The sequence below is a fragment of the Amborella trichopoda genome, chromosome 5, assembly GCF_054954075.1.
Source record: "Amborella trichopoda isolate Santa Cruz 75 chromosome 5, AtrichopodaSantaCruz75HAP2 v2.0, whole genome shotgun sequence".
In the NCBI taxonomy this organism is placed as follows: Eukaryota; Viridiplantae; Streptophyta; class Magnoliopsida; order Amborellales; family Amborellaceae; genus Amborella; species Amborella trichopoda.
In genome coordinates this window covers 5,016,569-5,039,150 of record NC_142340.1, presented here as the reverse complement: position 1 = coordinate 5,039,150, position 22,582 = coordinate 5,016,569, and the positions used below count along the sequence as shown (strand labels likewise).

The window sequence follows — 22,582 nt, the reverse complement described above, 5'->3', positions numbered from 1 at the left end:
AAAAAAAAATCCCAACTGCACTCTCTATGTATTTAAAAAAAAAATATATCTCAATAATGTCAGAGACCCCTAAATTTTTTTGACAGTGAAATCTAAGTATTAGAAAATTAAAAATTTATTTTTTAAAAAATAATCATCTAATAATTCTTAGGTGGTTTTCAAAATTATAAATTAAAGAATTCTCCCAAGCAGATCTTTTGATCGAAAGAGTAGATGTACAATATATGCTCTCACGGGAGCAAAGTGAACATGCTGGCCAATCCCTGCACACATTGGGGTTGCATAGAGACGAAGAGGGAGAAAGAGGAACAAAAAAAAAAACATTCGGGCTTTAGTGACCCGCATAACAAAAAAATTAAAATGCCATCCGAAAATCGCATTCTCAGATTCAAAAGAAATTTAGAAAATAATGAAAAACAATGATAAACTTTCTTTATAATATAATTTCCACCAATAATCTAATCATTTCACAATAGATTAGCAAACTATATAAAAGGTGAAGGGCATTTGAAGAAACAAAGTGGCTCCACATTACACTATAAAGGCGCACTAAAGTCCAGTTGCATGAGGTCCTAACAAGCTTCATCTCTCTCTCTCTCTCTCTCTCTAATTGCATGACTTCCTAAAAAGCACCACCTCTCTCTCTCTCTCTCTCTCTCTCTAGTTTCAGAGGCACTGGTATATTTTCTCTCTAAAAATGCACCTAGCACCGTGCCCCACAAGTGTGCTTCTCATCCTAGCCTCTCTCCTCTGTTCCACCACCTATTTCCGGCTTCCCTCTCCATTTTCCGACGACAATCCCTACCACTCCCTCTTCCTCTCCTCCGGCGACAACGCCACCACCGCCCGACACCTTCTCTCTCTCACCTCCCGCCCCCACACTGCCGGCACCCCCGCCAACTACATCACCGCCCTCTATGTTCTAAACACTTTCTCCCTCCTAAACTTCCAAGCACATGTAACCCCTTACAAAGTCTCTCTCACTTATCCGATTTTCCGATCACTCGACGCCAGCTTTCCGGCCACAAACGCGACATCGAGCCTCAGCCTCCAACAAGAACCCTGTCAGGGAGACCCTTACTCTGAGACTCTTGAGGCCTTGCCAACCTTCCATGCCTATGCCAAAACAGGCCAAGCCATAGGAGAGGCCATCTATGTTAACTATGGTAGAGAGAGAGACTATGCACTTTTGAAGAGCATGGGCCTAAGTGTTGAAGGCAAGGTTGTCTTAGCAAGATACGGAGAAATATTCAGAGGGGACATAGTGAACAATGCCATGGAAGAAGGGGCAATTGGTGTTGTTATCTACACTGACCCTAAGGACTATGGAGGGGACAACAGCTCGCACACGGAGGCTCGGTGGATGCCACCGAGTGGCGTGCAAATGGGTGCGGTCTATAGAGGTATAGGAGACCCCTCGACACCGGGGTGGGCTAGCATAGAGGGGTGTGAGAGATTAGAGAGAGAAAATATGGAGAAGGGGCTGCCGTCGATTCCCTCTCTTCCTATATCGGCCAAGGATGCGAAGGTGATCGTGGCCGGGCTCGAGGGGCCACTGGTTGATGAGGACTGGCAAGGTGGGATCGATGTGGGTGCCTATAGGGTCGGGCCGGGTCCAGTCACCCTCAACCTCACTTATATTGTAAGTAGTTTCTTTTGTGTGTGTGGATGCCTCTCTCTCTCTCTCACTCTCTTACGCATTGGTGTGGGTGATTATGGTGTTGGGTCGGGCCGGGTCTAATCACCCTCGAACTCATTGTTATTTGTGTTGGGGGATTCCTGGATCTCCCTCCCTCTCTCTCTCTCTATCTATCTCTCTAGCTTTGTGTGTGTGTGTGTGGTGGGGGATACCTGGATCTCTCTCTCTCTAACACACACACATTGGTGTGCTTGCTTGTGCCTGCAAAAATGTTGCTATTAGAGATTACATCATACCTTCTTTGTTGTGGTGGCTTAGGAGTTAGGATATGATGCTTGGTCAACATCATTAGGTACATTGGTGGCTTTTATTGAGAAGGACCCTGCTCTCCTATGGTACAGTGAAATGGAGTTTTGCATCTCAAATTACCTATATTTTCAAGAAAATATTTGTGAGGAGACCATTTACTTTTGACCGAAGAAGGTCACAATCGTTACTGATTGTTAAATTTGAAGTGGGGTGGGTGAGGATGTGCAGTACAATTTTCAAAGCTATTTTTGTTTTTTTTTTGAACGATTTTGAGTTTTTATCTATTAGATTTCATATGGAATGGCTAAAACCGATTGCGACCTTATGTACCAAAAACATATAGTATATCACCCCAATTTACAAATTTTTCAAATATATATCCTCCAAAAACATTACATTGACATTTCAATTGGAAAAAAATAAAAAAGGATAATCATTGATGGATCTAGACGGTTGTAATATAGTGGCCAATTTAGATTCTATGGCATTCGTAATCCCTTAATTTTTTGAAAACCCTACTTTTGGTTTTGGCCTCTTAGCATTGTCAAAAGGGTACACTACAACAAGCTATGGGAATGGGCCGTGCAGCAGCCCCAATCCTAAAAAAACGAAGGCTTGGGCCAGAAGATGTCGCCCAAGGGTTGGGCTAGGTTCGGGCCACCACAACACGATGGTAGGGTTGGGCCAAGGCTACGATAGGGTTGAGCTAGGGCTTGGGCCACCTTGGCCCCATGCTAGGCTAGGGCCAAGGCTAGCCCAGCCCAAGCTCAGCCAGTTGCTAGCCCTAGCGACAACCTAAGGGTTCAACTCCTTTTCCATTTGCATGATAAACAAAGTGGAAAGAAGTCGAGATTTTATTTTCCGGTACTAAACTTATAATACTTAGGAGATTAGGGTTTCAAATTTAACATGTCGAACGTACAAAATTAGATAATCAGTCTAAGGATTGTTTACAAAAAGACTATTTATTTTTTTGTACATCGATGTTGAAATCATTCATACTTATTAAATGTCAAATTGGATAGCAAGTCCAAAAATTTTATAGCATTCTTGAAAAGTTTCAAGGCTGACATTGTCCTTTGGAGAAATGGCGAGGACAAGTGTTTAAAACTTGAGGCATGAAGTTTGTTGTCTTTACCTAACGCGGGATCACCCAAGGGCACCTTTATTTTTCGTGATGCACATGTAGCAAAATTGTTTTGTAGTGAGAGCAAGTGGCATATACTGTTCTAGTGAGAGAGTGGCATTTTTGGGGTGATTTTCAGGGGGAGCTAAAGGAGATGAAGATTCATAACGTTTTTGCTGTGATCAAGGGAGCCGTTGAGCCTGATAGGTAAGAAAAATTTATGGCTAGGATTGAGTCGGATTGATTATTTTTAGTTGGACCCAATCTTAACTTGACTCGGGTTAATATTATTAATATATATTTGTATCAATATCTACAAGGTCTGGTAGACCCCGACTAGATCTAAGCTTACTTGAACCCAGACCTGATCTAGGTCGGGTCAACATCAAATGGATCAAGAGACGACTCATATGGTCCAAAAATTGGGTCCAAACTGGGAACTGATTGGGTCAACGTGTCGGGCATTCGCCTAATTTTAACCGTCTACCCCTCTTGCTCTCTCCCTTCTTTATGGGCTCTCTCACTCTCGGGTCAACATCAAATGGACCTTCTTTATGGGACCTCTGTCTCTCTCTCAACATCAAATGGACCAAAGTCTGGTCCATTTGGTCCAAAATCTAGGTCCAGACCAGGGCCACTTGGATCAACGTGCCGGGTCCAAAAGTTGAACCGATCCTATTTTCACTCCTAATTTTAACCCTCTGTCTCCTCCTCGTCCTCTCTTCTTTTTTTAATCTCTCTCTATATACTCCAATGGAACCCTATCTATTTTTATAAGAGAAAATCATTACTTTTAGTTTCAATTTTTAAATACGAAATCGAGTAATAGTTGATTAGATTCAAAGTTTTTTTTGCCCTTGAATTTGACAAACTATTAAATCTCACATGTGGCAACTAAAAGTGATCATAACCATTTTAAACTAAATATAAATTATCTTAGTAATTATGACCTTCTTATATTAAATATAAATAACTTTTTAATGGGTTACTAATTTATGCGTTTCCTGTCTGTATGTATATTTATACGTGGACTTGTATTACTTTGATAACATAAGCAGCATGTCTATGTTACAGAGTTTTATGCAAACGAAATAGGAAGGGCCCATGGCCTTGTCTTGTAGGAAGCTTTATAGTGGTAGCTTTTAGAAAAGGGAAAAAAAAATTTACTTGATTTTCATTATAAAAGGGCTCAACCTTTTTTATTCTACGGCTCACTAATAGGAAGTTTTATAATGGATGCTTGTATTTATTTATGGGTGCGAATTTTATAGGGTTGTAACCTTAAACAATTCAATTAAGGTGCACCTCCAAATTTTATTATAACATGTATTTTTTGAATAAAATTTTTTTAAGATTATTTGAAAATATATTTTCATATCTAATTATAAAATTTTAAATATAAAAAATGGTTAAAATTAAGTAGATCTGCAAACATATGAAAATCTTGAAAATGGGAGGTATAGATAATGTGTTGCAAGATACATTATTTTTAAGACTAAAAATCTTTTTCTTTCTCATATTCATACATCTCGATGTCGAAATGATCAAACTTAGAAGGAATTTCAACATTAAAACAACTTTTTCAGATGGATTTTTGAGGTTTATCTGTAATTCTACATTTTAAGGTTGCAACCTTATATAAACTCTTTCCTTTATTTATTGGGTGCGGTTTGTATGTCAAATTTAATCAACCAAAATAATGCCCACCTCTAAATATTGTTAAAAGGTAAAGTTTTGGTGTCGGAAACAGTTGTGATGGCCTAAACATTTATTTTTTCCCCTAATTACGAAATTTAAAGCTTAAAAAATCATGTATATTGAGTAGATTAATAAACACTTAAAAGATTTTAAAAATAGATAGCCGAGATAATATGTTATGACTATTTTTACGACTTAATTTTTTTTTCTAACTCGAAGTCCATCTTAAAGTCGAGATGATCACTTGTGAGTTTTTCAATATCATAACAACCTTTTTAGGTGAATTTTTTGGATACATCCTACCTCTGCAGTATAAGATTGACCCTTGAAAAAACCTCATCTTTTATTTATTCATTTCCAAAGTTGCAACTTGTATTTTCATTAACTTCCAATAAACTATTTCCAAAGTTGCAACTTGTATTTTCAATTAACTTCCGATAAACTATTTTAGTATAATAAGGAGGATTGCATATTATAAGACTATTTACATTCAATACAAATAGGTCACAATTATTTTTAATATCTTGATGTGATGTTGGATGGATAAGGTTTTGTAGTAAACTTTGAGAAATAATTTTGAGCTGATCCCAAACTGATTGCATAATTCTTATTGTCTGCCTTTATTTCTAAGGTTTAAAGGGTGATTGAGACCTTGTATCAAAAAATAAACAGTCTTATTAAATACTTGTCCATTTGTGCCCTTTATAAAAAGAATGAGTACATGCAGCTTATCTAGCTTGTGTATTCATCACCTTGTCCTTGTACTAATGGCATGTTAGTTAATTTACATGCATTAACCCATTAATGGTTTTTAATTTTATATAATGCGAGGGCAAGTTTGAGGGTATTTGGCGCATATGTTCTAAAAACGTGTATAACAGAACAGAACGGGGCTAGTCCGTTTCCGTTGCATCGGAAAAATCGTTGTTTAACTAAAAACTTGGAGGAAAATAGGGTACAAAAGAAAAAAAAATGGAAAAAATGAAAATAATTGAAAAAAGGAAAATATTGAAAAAGGGAGAAAATTACAGGGAAAAGTTTGAAAAGTTATTTTCAAATTGAGAAGTTTCTCTCAATTAACGGTTGTCATTTCCAATATTATGATAATAGTTACCATTTATGCTATTTTATTTTTCGAGGATTATTTTAAGACTTGATCTCACCGAAATGAAGCTACTATCTAGCAGCAGTTTTTATGCAAAAAAAATTAACAGCCCCATTTACCAGCTCACCGTTACATCCACCACCTGAGATATAGGGCTAAGAATTTAACCCGTTGAACGCAAAACCCAAATTTCAGATCTTATCTAGATCCATGCCATCGGATCGGATCCGAATAGTAATTTCGATCGAAAAAGGATCTAGTTATAAGTGGATCCAATTTGGATGTGAATCCAGATTTAAATCCCATGTATACTTTTTGGATCCATATTCAAATATGAATATCCTGGATACAATTGAATCCAAATTCAAATATCATGTATACTTTTGAGATCCGGACCCGATTTGACCCATTCTCAACCCTACTCAGATATTAATTCATGTGGTACTATAGTTGGAGTTGATGTGTTCATGGTGGGAGTGGAGGGTGGGACATCATGTTGTGGCATTTGGTTCCCTAACCACCGATGCCCCAACCCCGCAATACAGTTGGAGATTTTTCGAGATTTAAGAGTCATTATTACAGGTTGAACAATGTTAAAATCATCACCAAATTGAGAGGCAATTCTAGGTTGAAAGATCTGATAACATAGTTACTGGAAGCAGGAACGGGAACTGCTCCGCTTCTCGGAGCCCAAAGCTCCGGAGCTTGGGGAGCGAGTTCTGGAGAAGGTAAAAGTAGCGGATGGAGATCCCCTATGAACAGGGAGCACGTTCCCAAGACATCGGGATCGAGATTCCTATTTAATGGGAACACTTTCCATGTCAAATGGGATCGTGTTCCCATATTCATTATGATTTTGCTCCCAACGACAACAGGATCACACCCCCATCTAAGAATGACCGTGTTTATATTTGGAAAGGATCGAACTCCATTCAAGGAAGGATCGCGTTATGCGCATGATTAATTCATGCCCCCATAGTAAAACTCCACTTTTATGAAAATTTGGCTTAAAATATAATTATTTTATTTTAAAAATTAAATTTATTTAAAAAGCTTCTTTTAGGATGATTCTGAAAAATAAGGATAGAGTTCCAAAAATGTAGGGATCACGCTTCTAAAATTCTAAGAGCGGGGATCCAATTTATTCAGGAACAAGGTCCTAAAATTTAAGGAACGTGTTTCGTGCAGTATCGGGAGCGAGCTCCGTTGTAAACAGAATCAAGAATCCTAAAAATAGGACCAAGCTCCCATAAAGTACGGAACGAGTTCCGGTCGAGATCCCGACTATGGAGCGTCGGAGTTGGGATCCAGAGAGGGAGTGCCATCATAGTTGGGCCCTCCCGGTAACTATTCCCTGGAATTCGCAGCCTCCCTTTTTCTCATAATTTCTTAAATAATTCTTAATGCAAATTTTCAGTCTTACTTACTTGGACTAGCCAAGTCAGATTGAGGGACAAGGACTCGTAACTGCAGCGAATCAGAGCCCGAGTCTGACTGTTTGAGCCCTGGACTCGAATTAGATTTGGCTCAGTTTTCTCGAGCTATTATGGATATATTTTTTTGGATATATTTGTTATTCTCGGCCGTTAAATCGCTAAAATGGATTGTTTATGGTGTCCATAGGTACGTATTGATGGGGAATCATCGCGATGCATGGATCTTTGGAGCCGTCGATCCTAATAGTGGAACGGCTGCCATGCTAGAGGTTTGTATCACAGAGATAGAGCTCATGTTGTCCATGAATTTGATTTCTGCAATCCTAAGAAATAGTAATAAATTTAGAAATATAGAATATGATCCATATGAACATGATAGCAGCAATGACACCCGTCCACTCAATGGGATGAGTGGTTCTGGAGGAAGAGTAGGGATGTACAATTAAGGGGAAATTTGTGAAAATACCCCTAAGAGAAAGTATTTAACTATTTGCCCAATTGCGACACTGTGTTTTGTTTGGATATAGTGCAATTAAATCAAAATATACGGGTAAAGTGTTCAATTTTTCATCTCTAATAAGCAATTTGATACATTTCTCCTAATTCAGTTAATTACACTTAGATGGTGGAACCCCTTGCCTCCATCACCGTCCAATCCAATTGATGAGAGTTTTATGACGACCATATTGTACCAGCCTATAAAGAGGAGTCACCTAATCCCGTCGCTCTTTTCTTCCAATTTTTTTTTTTTTTTTTTTTGGCAGATAGCCCAGAGGTTGTCCAAATTACAAAAGAGGGGCTGGAGGCCTAGAAGAAGCATCATTTTGTGCAGTTGGGATGCAGAGGAGTATGGTTTGGTACTTTGCTCAGTTTTATTCCTTCTTTGTTAGAGTATGTGCATTTGTAATCTCCTAGGTTTTGAGATGGTTTCGCGTTTTTCTCATCTTTCTATCATATTTACTAGGCAATAAAGGGGTAAAAAGGCTCTTAGAATCTTTTTAACGAGGATAAAGAGGTGAAAATTTAATTTGTATGGCTAAAATTTGAAAGCAGATCATTGGAGAATTGTTGTGTTGTTGAGTGAAATTCCTTGAATGTGATTAAACGGTGTAATAAGGAGCAAAAGGTGCTTTGGGAGCTTAGATTAGTGTGTCTTCATATTCTTGATTTGGCAAAGCCTTTCACCATTTCCTTCCACCACATCTATAGGGAAGCCAACTCTCGGGCAGATTAGATGATGCAATTCAGGCTATGCAATCTTTTCTATCAATAAAATTTAGTAATGTTGGTCAAAAAAAAATTTGAAAGGATATTTAAAACTTAGGAATTGGGGTAGGGAGAGGGAAACATATTACTTTCTTTCAAGGTTTTATTTTTTATTTATGTGTAATTGGGTGGAATTGAGTTCATGTTGCAGATTGGATCCACAGAATGGGTAGAAGAGAACAGTGAGATGATGGGCTCAAAAGTTGTAGCATATCTAAATGTCGACACTGCAGTCTCAGGAGCAGGATTTCATGCCTCGGCCACACCTCAACTTGATCACCTACTCAAAGAAGCCACTCAAGAGGTAGAGTTTCTCCTTTTATATTTCACAATTCTTCTATGTCAAAATCAATCCTTTCACACCTAGGATACAAATAATACGTCTATGTTAGATACAAATATTAGTGTCAAAAAAATCAAATTCAAAATTACTTTTATGACAGGACACATCTGTACTTCACCTAAAGAATGGACAGTTGAGATTTTAGGTAAGATCAAGTATTCTTGTAGCAAGATTTCAAATAAAAAGGTTAAGACGAATTGTCTCGGTTTTTTAAGGCATCGGACATGGGTGTCATATCCTCGGTGTCTTTGGTATGCCGATACGAGCAAAATTCAAAAGAAACATATATCCATGTTAGATAACTTCACATACATACCCCCACACACATTCACTTACCGTCAATTTTATGTATGAGCTCACATCTGTATTTTAATATCCATTTTTACATATCATTGCATTTCAAAAAATATTATCATAAATTTATATTTTGAAAGGAGTCTAGATTTATTGCTCTCTATAATAATTTTTCTCTTTATTGTGCATGCAGATGTTTTAATTTCTCTTTTTTTTTGAAGTGTAAAGGATTTAAAAAAAAAAAAAAATTTCGCATTTCATGCAATGTACATGTTTTGCTTATATTTAAACTATAGCTCAACACAAATTGCATACTAAAAAAAGCAATTTAACATGAATTACATAACTCAAGTTTGGTCAAACTTTATACACATAGTTGTGTTAATAAATAAGAAAAGGAAACGAATAGAATGAGATCATGTACTTTTTAATATAAGGAAGTTAGAATGAAATCGGGTGGTTGAGGATGTTTCATTTAGGCATAATATTTCTCAAATGTTGCGACACACTTTCATCTATTAGATTTCAAATTCAATAGCTAAAAATGATTGTGACCTCCTTATACTAAAAATAAACAATATCGTAATATATAATCCCATAAGAAAAACGGATTTTATATTTAAAGATATGAAATTTGGTTCTTGATTATATTATTAAGTTAAAAGGGGGAAAACTAGACAAGTCCTAGAATGTATTTTCCTCAGAAGTGAAGCCATTTCGTAAAGTTATATTTATTAACTTCTCAGCAACCTATGCCTCAATCTCAGAATTAAAAGGTTCCACATGGGTAATTCTTTACCTTCTTGTAATTTGATGGACAGATTAATCAAAGCCCAAGCCATTTGGAGGGAATTACTTTCAAATCATTTGTTGTTGGGGTGATTGTGGCCATTAAAGGCCTTATGAGTGCTTGTGATAAACATTTTCATACAATGAAACATAAAATCAATGGGAGTAGCAAACGATGTTTGCAGATATCGGACTGAGCTTGATGAGTTAAGCTAGTTGGTCGGGAAAAACTTATGTTACCTGGGCATAGAAAACTATCTGATAAGGGTTCTAATAAGTCGTCCCTTGATGAAGTCAGAGTATGCCCGGATGAGTGAGCCGATCGACTGTGTGTAATAATGGCCTTCAGAGACGGGGGCCTAAGCCTCATCCCTGAGCCATCACACAACATGCATATATGATGGTCGTTTCGGGAAAGCAAACCACCTTTCAAGGTGAAGCTTATGCATGCGCAAGAGATACACCTATACGATAAAGGAGTTGTGGTCGCATCAGGTCTAGGTGACCTTGGTACGTCTCTAGGGGAGAATTTGAAATTCACAGACTGAGATTACGACCCTTTGACACATCGGCCAGACTTTGATAACTCACTAATAAGCCCCTCCGTGGACTGCGAGTCATGAGAAACACTGGGTCGGTTTGACAAAGCAAGTGTGGACTGTAGTTTACAATTGAAGGTTGAATGCCTCAGTTTATTTAATTCCTAGACCATATGGATCATTTTCCCATCTAATGAATTTAATCATGTTTGTTTTAATGATATATGATTTTTAGAATTATTATTTGAATTTTTCTAGATCTATAGATATTTTATTTATGAAATTTAGATTTATAAAAACGGAGATATTGATTTTAGATTGATTTAAATATTCAAATTTGATTTTATGGATTTTTAAAAATCATATAATTAATTTTGATAATTTTAATATTGCATGGGAGGCCCAATATGTTAATGGGCCCACTATTGCATGTGGGTGGGTCCCATGAAGTACCACCTAGGGTGGCACACCCCACCTTAATGAAACTTTCATTGTGTTAGTTCAAGTTTTGGCTTGAAAAGAAAGCTTTAAAGTGTTTTGGAAAGATTTAACCTTGAGAAAATTTTCAAAGGATTTTTGGAAAGCATGATAAGGCTTGTGCATAATTTTAATAAGCACTATATTATGAATAGAATTATTTTATTTAATTTCTATTGATGGGAAAATGGTTTAAAAATGGGGGATAAAGGTTCTAGCACTTTCCATGATGTTGATGACTCATTTATGAAATAGAAGACTCAAATTTCTCACCCCACAAGTCACCCAAGATCAATTGTTCATATTCAATCTCACAAGAAGAGACAAGCCATGGAAAACCCTAAGAAACTCTAATATTGTTCAAGCACTATAAAAAAAAGATTGATCTCTATCCAAATTTCTACACTTTATCTCCTATACCTAATTCTCATCTCTCTCGCATATCCCACAAAAGAGACACGCCCCATTTAGAATATCTCTCTCACTCTTAAGAAAGTTTCTCTCTCTCTCAAGAGACCCAAAGGAGCACGCCCCACTCTTTCATACTCTCTCATCTCTCATTGGGGATTTAGACTTTAACGTTGTGGTAGAAAATATAAGCATATCTCTCAAACTAGGTTGATAAGGAGATTTACCTAAGGGTTTGAGATTTGTGATAAAGGGGTTCATTGTTTCATTAGAGGGTTTGGCTTAAACTTGTTTCTCGGTTGAGAGTTGATCATTGATCCCGTGTCATCGGATGGTGATGACTCGGTGTGAGATGTAATAAGCTCGGTTGAGGTAATCTCATCTTTTTTTTTCTTGTCATATTTAATTATATTGTCTTTATATTCTCAGGCATAAGAATTATAGATATTTTCTTTATTTAAAGAAATTGGTTTAGTGGCATCAAGGTTTTTAAGATTTTAGATTTGATAGTTTTATTTTCTTTGAAGCAAGAGGTATTGTAATAAGACTACTTGTAAGTGATTTTTGCCAAAATAAAAGAAAAATAAAAGAAAAAAAAGAGTGAAAAGAAGAAGAAAAATAAAAATATTCCCTATTCTTTCATTTTTTTTGTATGTTAATAGAAACATATTCATTATTCAATTCTTTGATCCATAGACAAATTTTTCAAAATTTTGATCTACTTTTGTCTATGAAAAGCAAAATTATCATAACCAGACCTGCATCCAAAATCTAAGGGTTTGGTATAGTAAAAACCAGTTTGAGTGGTTAAACTGAACTTTTAGACAAGGGAAAAGTTTTAATAAGGCTGCAACCTTAAAATGTAGAATCACAGATGCACTTCAAAAATCCATCGGAAAGGTTGTTTTAATGTTGGAAAAACCCTCTAATCATTTATCTCGACATTGAGATGTATGAATATGAAAAAAAAAAAAAAAGCTTTTGAGTTCCGAAAATAGTGCATCTTGCAACACATTATCTAGACCGTCCATTTTCAAGATTTTCATATATTTATAGATCTACTTGATTTTAACCATTTTTGGATTTTCAAATTTTCTAATTAGGTATGAAAATAGATTTTAAGATAATACTAAGAATTTTTTACAACAAAATTACATGTTATGATAAAATTTTAAGGTGTGTCTTAATTGGATTGTTTAAGGTTGCAACCTTATAGAAACTACACCCTTTAGACAAATAAAAAGATAGACAATAGTAATAAAATGTGAAATATATCTACAAATAAAATTTTCATATTTGTTTAATTGGTCAAAACCGCCTTATATGACCAGCCAAAAGTGGTTAAAATATAGATTTTGACTAGTTTTTAAGCCGTATACAATATTTTCTTAGGATCGGATAGGTTAAGGCCCCTATTGACTCTCAGACTAGTAAATCCGATGTCTAGAAGTAGCTACTTGTTCATGGAACTCTCTTTACTAGGGTCTCTCTCTCTCTCTCTCTCTCTCTCTCTCTCTCTCAGCACTAACCGATTTTACTTCACAGGTTAAAGATCCAGACAACTCCTCAAGAACGGTCTACGATTCGTGGATTGAGTCTGGTGACCCTCCTTTGGTATGCAACTTTGGTCTTTAACATGTTAGAAAAAACCTCTACTGGTATTTTATGTATATTGCAACAATAAAAACACTAATGAACAAGACATTTTATAGAGAACCATTCTTTCATGCGGGGCTGGATTGTATTTGTACAATATGCGGTCCAGAGGTATAAAGCATCGATCTTCAAGATGGATGCGAATAGGTGGTCCATTTAAAAACAATTGTAACTAACGGTCTAAATGTTTTTTTAATATAATTATAATTTTAAGTTTTTAAATTTTTTTTATTTATTCATATTCATGATCTCGATGTTAAAAATTATATATTCTTTAAAAATTAAGATCAAATTATATTTAAAAATATATTTATTGCCGAACTGGTATTTGTACATGTGCAAACTTGGCCGCATGCTAACTGCGCCTATTTTTAAATTATGAAAGAAAAGTATGACATCCGCATCATGTGAGTTTTTGTTAGGTACACAAGAATCTTTTCAACGGCCAAGGAGGCTTGGGCCAGGGCCGGGCCAATCTCGATCTGGCCCTACTGGAAATTAGGCCGGGCTATGGTAAAAGCTGGTCCAACCTAGGCCTGTTGATGCTCCTAAATCTGAAGTGTTGTTGAGGGGTGCTTGAATGCCCTTAGACGTCCACATCCACATCATACCATCTCAAAAAGTGCTCTACACTGTTGCTAAATTCCCCTTATTTGTAGTCATTTTAGAAAAGATTTGGCTAGCTTCACTTTCTTTTCTTTTTTTTTTGCTGTTAGATAGGGAGACTCGGAGGCGGAGGGTCAGATTATGCAGCATTCCTTCAACACATTGGAATCCCAGCCGTTGATATGGGCTTTAAAGGAGGTAGATAAAATGACAAGGATAGCATTGCATGGTCACCAAAGTACCCTTGGGCTCTATTTTTGGTTTGGTTTAGTAAATAAAAAATAAAAAGGAAAACTATACGATGTGACCATTTATCTTTAGTATAAAGCGGTCACAATTAACCTTGACTATTGGATGTGAAATTAGATGGTTGTTTTTATTCCATTGACCAAGCTCAAACTTCAAAAGAAATTTTTCTCAACCTTTGTGACACATCCAAACTATCAACTTTCACATTTGATGGTTGTAAGTAAATGTGACCTCTTTGTATCAGAGGTAAATCGTCTCGTTATACACAATCCCAAATTAAAATACTCTAGAAAATCCCCTAGGGTACCTTCAGTTCAAGAATCTATCTCTAGGAGAGAGATGTTTGTTTACCAAACTGTTTTCCGAGTTCTGTTTTATGCGTGAGACTATTAATAAAGGTAGAATACCCTAGCCATTTGATTTCGAATTGGACGCCTTAGTGACTGTCATAAAGTTAGAAAAAAATTTCTTTGAATTTTGAACCTAATCAATGGGATAGTCACAACCACCCGATTTGAAATTCAACAGACAAGAAAGACTATAGCTTTTTTATACCAAAAGTAAATGATCTAATTATACAACTTTCCATATATTATAGCCATATTTTTTGTGAACGTAGTTTTATAATTCCAAGGTATGAAACCGATTTATGAGAAATCTTTCTTGTCGAGAGAGATCTCTGGTGAACCAAACATACCCTTAATGAGATTTGTGCTTGAACTATTCCCGTTTGATTAATGACAAATTTTATCAAGAGTAAAAGAACACTAGAGCGTTGTTTGTTGTCAAGAGAAGTGATACAATAAAACAGGATTCGTGTGGTGATTCTAGATAGTCGGGATATGACTCAAATGATGATGATAAGAAGTGATACTCATGTCATACTTTACTTTTGCTTTCAATGCAGCTTTCCCGGTTTATCATTCTTTGTATGACAACTTCGTATGGATGAAAAAATTTGGTGATCCCTCATTTCAAAGGAACGTAGCAGGTACTTAAATAAAAGCATCATCTTTCTTGTTAATGTAAATACACAATTACACACAAAGATTTCTTAAGCTACCGGCTATAGTGAATTGTAAAAGCTATTAGTTTTCAGCCGTCAGATTTTTCACCAGGTAGTTTAAAATTCATATCAATGTTTTAATTTTAATTTTAATTTTGTATATATTAGATTAAAATAAAATTTTGGAGGTATATATCTAATACTATTGTGTACTATATAAAAATATAAAATAATTACTTTCAATAATTTAAAATAACCAAATTACCCCCCCCCCCCCCCCCCCCATTTTTCAGGGGTATTTCAATTATTTTATATTTTAGGAAATATTTTTCTTTTTTTTTTTTATTGTGCACCCTATTTTTTAGTACACATGTCCAAATTTTCATTACGATATGATTTCTAGAAAAAAGATTAAAATTTAGATGGTGATATAAATTTTGAATTGCATGATGAAGATATGATGGCTAGGAGCTAGAAGCACATATTATTCATTATAGCTAGTAGTTTAGGAAATCTTCTTCCATAATATATATATATATATATATATATATATATATATATATATATATATATATATATATATATATATATATACGCATTTTATAATTGCATTCAACAAGTTTTAAACACTTATACAATATAATTTTAGTAATAGTATTTTTGGTGTGACATCATCCATATGAAACATTAAATGTCACTGGTATGCTTCATATGGGTGATGTCACATTTCATATGAATGATGTCACACTCCTCTTAATGATAAAAAATACTTTAACTAAAAAACTGTTCCATATATTAAACAATGATATAAATGTTCAAAATTTGTTGAGTATAATTATAAAATGCTCAATATTGTGAGTATTCTAACATATAATAGTTGAGTATAGGTATAAGATTTGTTAAAGGTAGACTCTAATTTGATTGTTTAGAGCCTTGGCTCTATATAAACCACACCGTATATATATATATATATATATATATATATATATATATATATATATATATATATATATATATATATATATATATATATATATATATATATATATATATATATATATATGAAAAAAGCTGGCATAGGCCCATTAGCCTACAGCTACATATGAACCCAACGGTCCAGATTGAATATGAGCTGATCTGATTGTCATAACCTCATTTCGTGTTTTAATTTTAATTTTGTTTCTACAAACCCAAATCGCATGAAATTTTAGGTATATATTATTTTCAATAAGGCGTATCTAATAAAGGTGTTTAAAAAATAATTTTCAAATAAATTGACCAAAATACCCTTAAAAATTTCAACGGTATTTAGATCAATATATTTTTTGCAAATTATTATTTGGATATTTACTAAATTCTCCTATTTGTAGAGAACACACTTTCAAAATTTCAAATTATTTAGATTTATAGAAAAAAAAATTAAAATTAAAATACCAAATACAATCATGATCATTGGATCGATCCATATTAATCTGGACCGTTGGGCTCATTTATCGTTATAGGCTAGTAGGCCTATGCCATCTTTTTTCTTTTATATATATATATAGCCACAATCCCAGCCCCTTTCCCATGTGAATATATCAATAATTTCATTGATTGCAACAATTAAGTTTTGGGTTTTCAAATTTTGGATTTAAAATATCTATGTTGGTTGGAATTTGGATTAGAAAAGAAATTAGTTGGAGTGTTTACAAATTCCGCTGATTCGATTCGGAGAGAACCTCTTGCTGAGCTAAGTGCTCAAAAACAACTCGAGTTGAGTTAAAAAACTAAAAGAAGTCATAAAAATTATATTAAGGGGTGAATTAATGTATATTTATATATTTGGATTTTCCTTGTCCTATGCCCTATGTTTATTCTTTCCTCTTTTTCTGGGTTTTTGTAAAATGCTTATAATTTATTTTTTATAAATCTATGTTTAATATATTTTTTCAGAAAACGTTTTCTGTTGTTTTTGGTTTAATTTGATTTGTAATGTTTTTGGTTTAATTTGATTTGTAATATATTTGTTTAACTTTTTAGCAAGTTCTGTTATTTTCTGTTTTGCTAGGGCTTTTTTTGCCATATTCACGAGCGAGTCCACTTGCACTCGCACGATTAACTCGGCTCGGGCCAGGACCAAGTCCAAGGCGCCACGGAGTTTCTAAACACTGTTTATGTGATATTGAAATTTCAATTAAGAAACTTCGAGGTTATTAAAAGAGGAAATTTATCCAAATACTCGATGTACTAATATATTTATCCAAATACTCGATGTACTTATAAATAGATAGAATACAAAAGTTTGACTTACGATGTTTATGTTTGTGAGAATTTGCGTCAAGAAATTTCATGTCCAATGAATTTGGATCGAGAAATTTGTCAAAAATTGGATTAACCCTTATCAAATTTGTGTCACAGTGGGCAGCATATGGGGATTGGTTGCACTTAGGCTGGCGGATGAGGAGTTCTTGCCATTTAATTACTCAGCATATGCTTCTGAGCTCCACGTAAATATCACATACCATTATTTTCATTTTAACTTCTTTTCAAACTAACATGTATGTGTACACAATAATTAGGTTTGTCTTTTTCTTCTTTTTCTTTGTTTTTTTGACTTGTTAACGGTGGGAATGGTTATATTGGGTATAGGCCCACGTAACACTGATGCCCCAACCATATTCCTTATAAATTCAAAAGTTCACTTAAATATATATACATCAATCAAGAATAGGCTGGGGCCTTGGCCATAGTACTGTCTGAAGTCTCTAACTTCATTCTCATCAAAGGGTAGAAGCCCAAATCCTCACTGACTTAACCCTTTTTAAGATAAATTTTACTCACCCTAAAAAAATGCACCAATGTTCAAAAACTTGTCTTGGCCAAGGGACCGAGTGAATTGGTAGGAGTCTTGCACAATAAATTGAAAAAGGAAAAAAAAAAAATTTAAAATAATTTTTTAAAAAATAATTAAAAATAGGAAAGAACATAAAATATGTACTAGAAATCATTGGAGGTCTAGAAAAATGAAAAAAACTCTGTATGTAGGAAATAAGACAAGAAAGTTGCCACCGAACTTGTAAATGAAATTTCTAGATGAGATTTAATCGAAATATAACCCTTAGCTTAACTCCCTTATAAGTAGGAAATGAGACCACAAGTTGTCACCTAATTTTTAATTCCATGTTCTGAGATCATTTGTCATTACTTTCTAATAGCCCACAAGGTCATCCAGGCATTTCTAGTCATTAGATATGAAATAAACTTTGTATACAATAAATAACATTTTTTTATGTAATGTTAACCAAATACTGCAAGGTTTTCTTTCTAGTGTTACACCTATTGAAGTTCTAATTGGATCTAACTACATGGCATTGTCCTAGGTTTTCTTTCTAGTGTTACACTTATTGAAGTTCGAATTGGATCTAAGTACATGTCATTGCCTCGTGATAACCACGTAAGAATTTACATGTGCTCTAATGTGGCACTTTCTATACCTTTATTGAAATTCATGAAAAGGGATTGATAGATCACAATTCCTATAATCTTGTAGACATTCATATCTGCACAAAAACATGTACCACACAAATGATGTGTATATTATGAAACCAATACTCGGGATACAAAGTACCTCATCTCAAGATGCAATTCGGAGATATGGAAACTCTTCATCATTAGAACCTTTTTTCTAATTATTTGGGATAAGTGTACACGAATCATGGTCGGCCATTATGTTCTATCAAGGGCCTATCTTCAGTGAGGCCATAAATCCATATATCTTATTTGATTACTTCCGACCACATCCTTTTGGACCGATCCTTTCCCATTTTTTAGCATTCTACTTGAACTAATTCGTATCTCTTAATGGGTGTTGTATTGAATCTGCACTTCATATGACCAGCCCACCTAAATATACATTCTCTCATCTGATCGACTGGGTCATGTTAGCGAAACTATTGACATAGAAAAAAATTTAATGCATTACGATGATTATCTGAAATGGATAAGTGATGCACTCGCATTCAGTAATTGATAAGTAAGTAGCACCATTGAGTTCATTAATTTTTACTTCTGATTTAAGAACATCTGATATCTCATTTTTGGATCTCTTCTATTTCCTCTCTTCATTTATCTAAAATTTTTCCACATTGTAATCTAATTCGTTCCCTTCCCAAAATCTCTGTCCTGGCTTAGTACTTAGCACTGGCATCTATACTTTCAATTTAAGTTCCTATTGGATCGTATATAAAATCCCATAAGGCAGCATTATGCAGACCCCCATTCTATCCAATGCTCGGTATGGGGCCGATATTTGCAGCAACATTTATCGGTGGAAGCATGACTACGGAAATATGTCATGCCTCCATCGCCAACAACCCATAACCCAATTTGGTGCCATGAGTTATTCCCTGCATCCGAACAGGCCCAAGCTTAAGCATTAAATTCAAAGTTAAGTGATATTCTCTCATTGGATAGAAAAAACTAAGAATTTTGTAAAATAAAAACTCTAGGTTTGTCTAAGATTATAGTTATATGTAACTTCCTATGTCAATTTTACATATAAATTGTCTTTTAAAATATTGTGGGATTCAGTGTTATATGGAGACCGACATATTTTATGACCTCACGACAAGTTGCTTGCACCCTTTATAAATACATTGAATATAAGTGTCCAAAAATGATTAATAATTTAAGGCTTCATTTCGGAGCGATGCAATAGGTGCTAATGCATTTGGTTTCTAAATAGTTAGGATAAGCCTCAATGATAACGATATTTATGATAGTAATACATTTATATGCTTTTTTTTTTTTTTTTTTTGTAAGTGTGCTTTTGTTGAATAAGTTGTGATTTGAAAGGGAATTTTTTGCAGTTAAGTACAAAGGCACTAGAAACACAAGGACTGGATAAATCCCTAAACTTCTCTCCATTATATAACTCCATCAAGGAGCTTGAGAAGGCCGCAGGCAAAATAATGAGGGAAAGAAAGGTATATTTTAGCTTTTTCTACAACATTTTCAGGCTTCATCCATGGACAAAAATGGCCGAGAAATTTGTCAAAATACACCTAACGTATTAATTATTTAACATTTTAACTATATGTTTTGAATTAATTGCAAAATGCCCATCAGATTACACATGATTTTGACCTGAAATAGTAGAAAAAGTATAAAATGTTAAATAGTTTAAAGCTAAGGTGTACTTTGATAGATTTCCCTGTTTTTATTGGAAAAAAAAACCAATTTCAATTTTTGAAAGAATTGGTAGTATGGTGGGATCTTATATTAACACATGTTTATGCCAATACCTCCCAAAATTATTAATACTTAATGTAATTGCACCCTTTAAATGGTAGTTTTCCTTGGAGTTGTGGGCATACATAGAAGTGCTTTTTTTGTTCACTAGCAACCCAAATCCAAGACCAACCATTATTGACCTCAATCAATAATCCAGGATCTCTCTCTCTCTGGTGTATGTGTGTGCTGATGTGTGAAAGAGGTGTTTGTGTTAGAGGGATCTCACTCGTGCTGACACACGTGCATGTGCATGCACATACATGTGTGTGAGAGGGTAATGAACAAAACAAAATTATTATATGTGTGAGTGAGAGAGAAAGAGAGTATGTGAGTGATGATGCATCGTGCTAATGGTGAATCTAGGCACTAGAGGAAGACGGATGGGCATCCAGATTCAGGAAAGAGAATGCATTGCTGGTTCGGGATCTTAACGATCGATTAATGATGGCAGAACGAGCTTTCGCAGACCCGGATGGTCTCTTTGGAAGATCATGGCACAAGCACTTGGTAAGCTCCAAAATAACAAATGAATTCTTACACTGCAAATCTATGTTTCTGGAGAGAAGAAACACTCTCTTTTTGTGGGCAATCAAAACAGGACCTCTAAACTACACAATACTTCTAATTCATCCTACTGATATTATCATTTGATGTTAACCCACCCATACTTACAAAAGCATAACTGTTTTATATGGCTCCATCCCACCACCCACATATAAAACTTATGACCATTACAACATGCACATATAAAAAATGTTGTTATCAATCATCTGATCTAAATAAAACTATGAGATAGCTTTAGTCCTAATGTAACAATTTCGGCTCTAAATGTCAGATCTTGACAGAAAGAATCAAAGAACATTAAATTTTTATAAATTATTTTAGCATGAAATTTGAGTTGGGCTCTTTTTCACATGGGAAAATTTATTTCTGCCAAATGACTGAATACCTATGTAACTTGCAAGGATATTTTGGTTATTTGTTTTATCTAACCTATATTTTTATTTTATTAGGTACGCTTATATAAGGAGTGGCCACATCTTAATTTTCATGTCAAAATGATTTATAAAAAAAATTAAAAATAAAATAGTGTTAGGCATACATTATGGACACGGTTTCTATGCAGCAAGCCCACATGTTATAGAAATACAGGCTTGGCAATAAATATTTTTTAAAATATAATTTGATTATAATTTTTAGAGAAGATACTATCTTTACCATGGAGATCACAAATAAGAAAAAAAAAAAAAAAAATTTAATTGAAAACTATAAATAATAGTTATATTAAGAAAACATTTGGACTGTTAGTTACAATTGTTTTTTAGATGAACAACCTATTTGCATCCAACTTTAAGATAGATGCTTTATACCTCTAGACTAAATATTGTTGAAATGCAGTCCAGCCCGCATGAAACAATTTTCCTTACATTGTTACCGTGGGTATTTCTACTATCTCTTTCTAACGTATTATTGAAGCTATCTCAACCATCTATTTAAATTAGATGCCATGAACAATAGTTACATATACTTGTATATGTGGCGGTGCCACATAGAAGTGTTGCATTTATCAAAAAATAACAAATCCCCTGGATTTTTAGATTGAAAAACCAATCAAAATGAAAATAAGCATTTCTTCATCTCAGTTGCATATGTGGTTAATTTGATTGTAGGTTTATGGGCCTTCAAAACACAATGATTATGGGTCTAGGTCATTCCCGGGAATAGAGGACGCCATTGAGGAGGGAAGAAGCTCAAGCACAAGAGAGTCATGGGCTTTTGTTCAACACCAAATTTGGAGGGCCTCTAGAGTTGTGTCTCAGGCCTCACTGGTTCTCAGAGGTGATTTCACATAGGATAACAAGCAAGAGTGGGTTTTGTTATTGAAGTTATGTATATGTGAAACTTCTTTGCTTGTATAAATGTTCAGCTTGATTGAAGGGTTAATTTTCTCAGATGACATTAACTGATTAACTGAGAATAGTCTCTCTCTATCTCATAAAAGAAGGGCATGTGACCCTTCAATCAATGGCAAGGCATCACATGCTTGTAAATTATAATGATAATCACGTCCCTCAAGAGACAATTAGGGCTGGCAAGGGGCCAGGCCTAGACTAAATGTACTTCATAAAAATAAAAATAAAATGTCAAGCTGGGCCGAACAGGGCCAGCTTAAACCTATCCCGACCCTCAGCCACATTTTATAGCCGATGCCATAACTTTTTAGGGCCGGCCCACCCGAACCGCCGTTAAGAGAAATAAATAAAGAACCAAACTTCCTCTAGATACTCTAGCCAAACCAACAAATATGTGAAAATGGTGAAACTCCAATTCAATATGCATATTTTGAGAAGCAACATTGCAC

The 22,582-nt window shown here is 34.7% G+C and overlaps 1 protein-coding gene across 2 annotated transcripts; it reads left to right on the top strand.

Annotated features, from left to right (window-relative positions):
• The first annotated feature begins 517 nt into the window (after nt 1-517).
• On the top strand, nt 518-22,179 carry LOC18443473 (putative glutamate carboxypeptidase LAMP1). Of its 2 annotated transcripts, none has more exons than XR_016055717.1 (12): nt 518-1,642; nt 3,214-3,281; nt 7,501-7,582; nt 8,078-8,160; nt 8,731-8,883; nt 12,975-13,043; nt 13,802-13,889; nt 14,848-14,931; nt 17,347-17,435; nt 19,797-19,913; nt 20,584-20,727; nt 21,891-22,179. XR_016055717.1 is itself a non-coding variant. In XM_011628463.3 (12 exons), exons 1-12 carry the CDS (start codon nt 698-700, stop codon nt 22,071-22,073), a joined length of 2,115 nt encoding a protein of 704 aa, XP_011626765.2. In that variant the 5' UTR covers nt 518-697; the 3' UTR covers nt 22,074-22,179. The 2 variants fall into 2 exon arrangements, 1 of the variants encoding a protein (XP_011626765.2); XM_011628463.3 differs by having other exon boundaries at nt 8,078-8,170.
• Nucleotides 22,180-22,582: the final 403 nt, after the last annotated feature.

Coding starts and splice junctions, on each gene's coding strand:
- LOC18443473 (XM_011628463.3), top strand. CDS start 698: ATGCACCTAGCACCGTGCCCCACAAGTGTGCTTCTCATCCTAGCCTCT. Junction 14,932..17,346: donor ATTTCAAAGGAACGTAGCAG/GTACTTAAATAA, acceptor TTTGTGTCACAG/TGGGCAGCATATGGGGATTG. Junction 20,728..21,890: donor GATCATGGCACAAGCACTTG/GTAAGCTCCAAA, acceptor ATTTGATTGTAG/GTTTATGGGCCTTCAAAACA.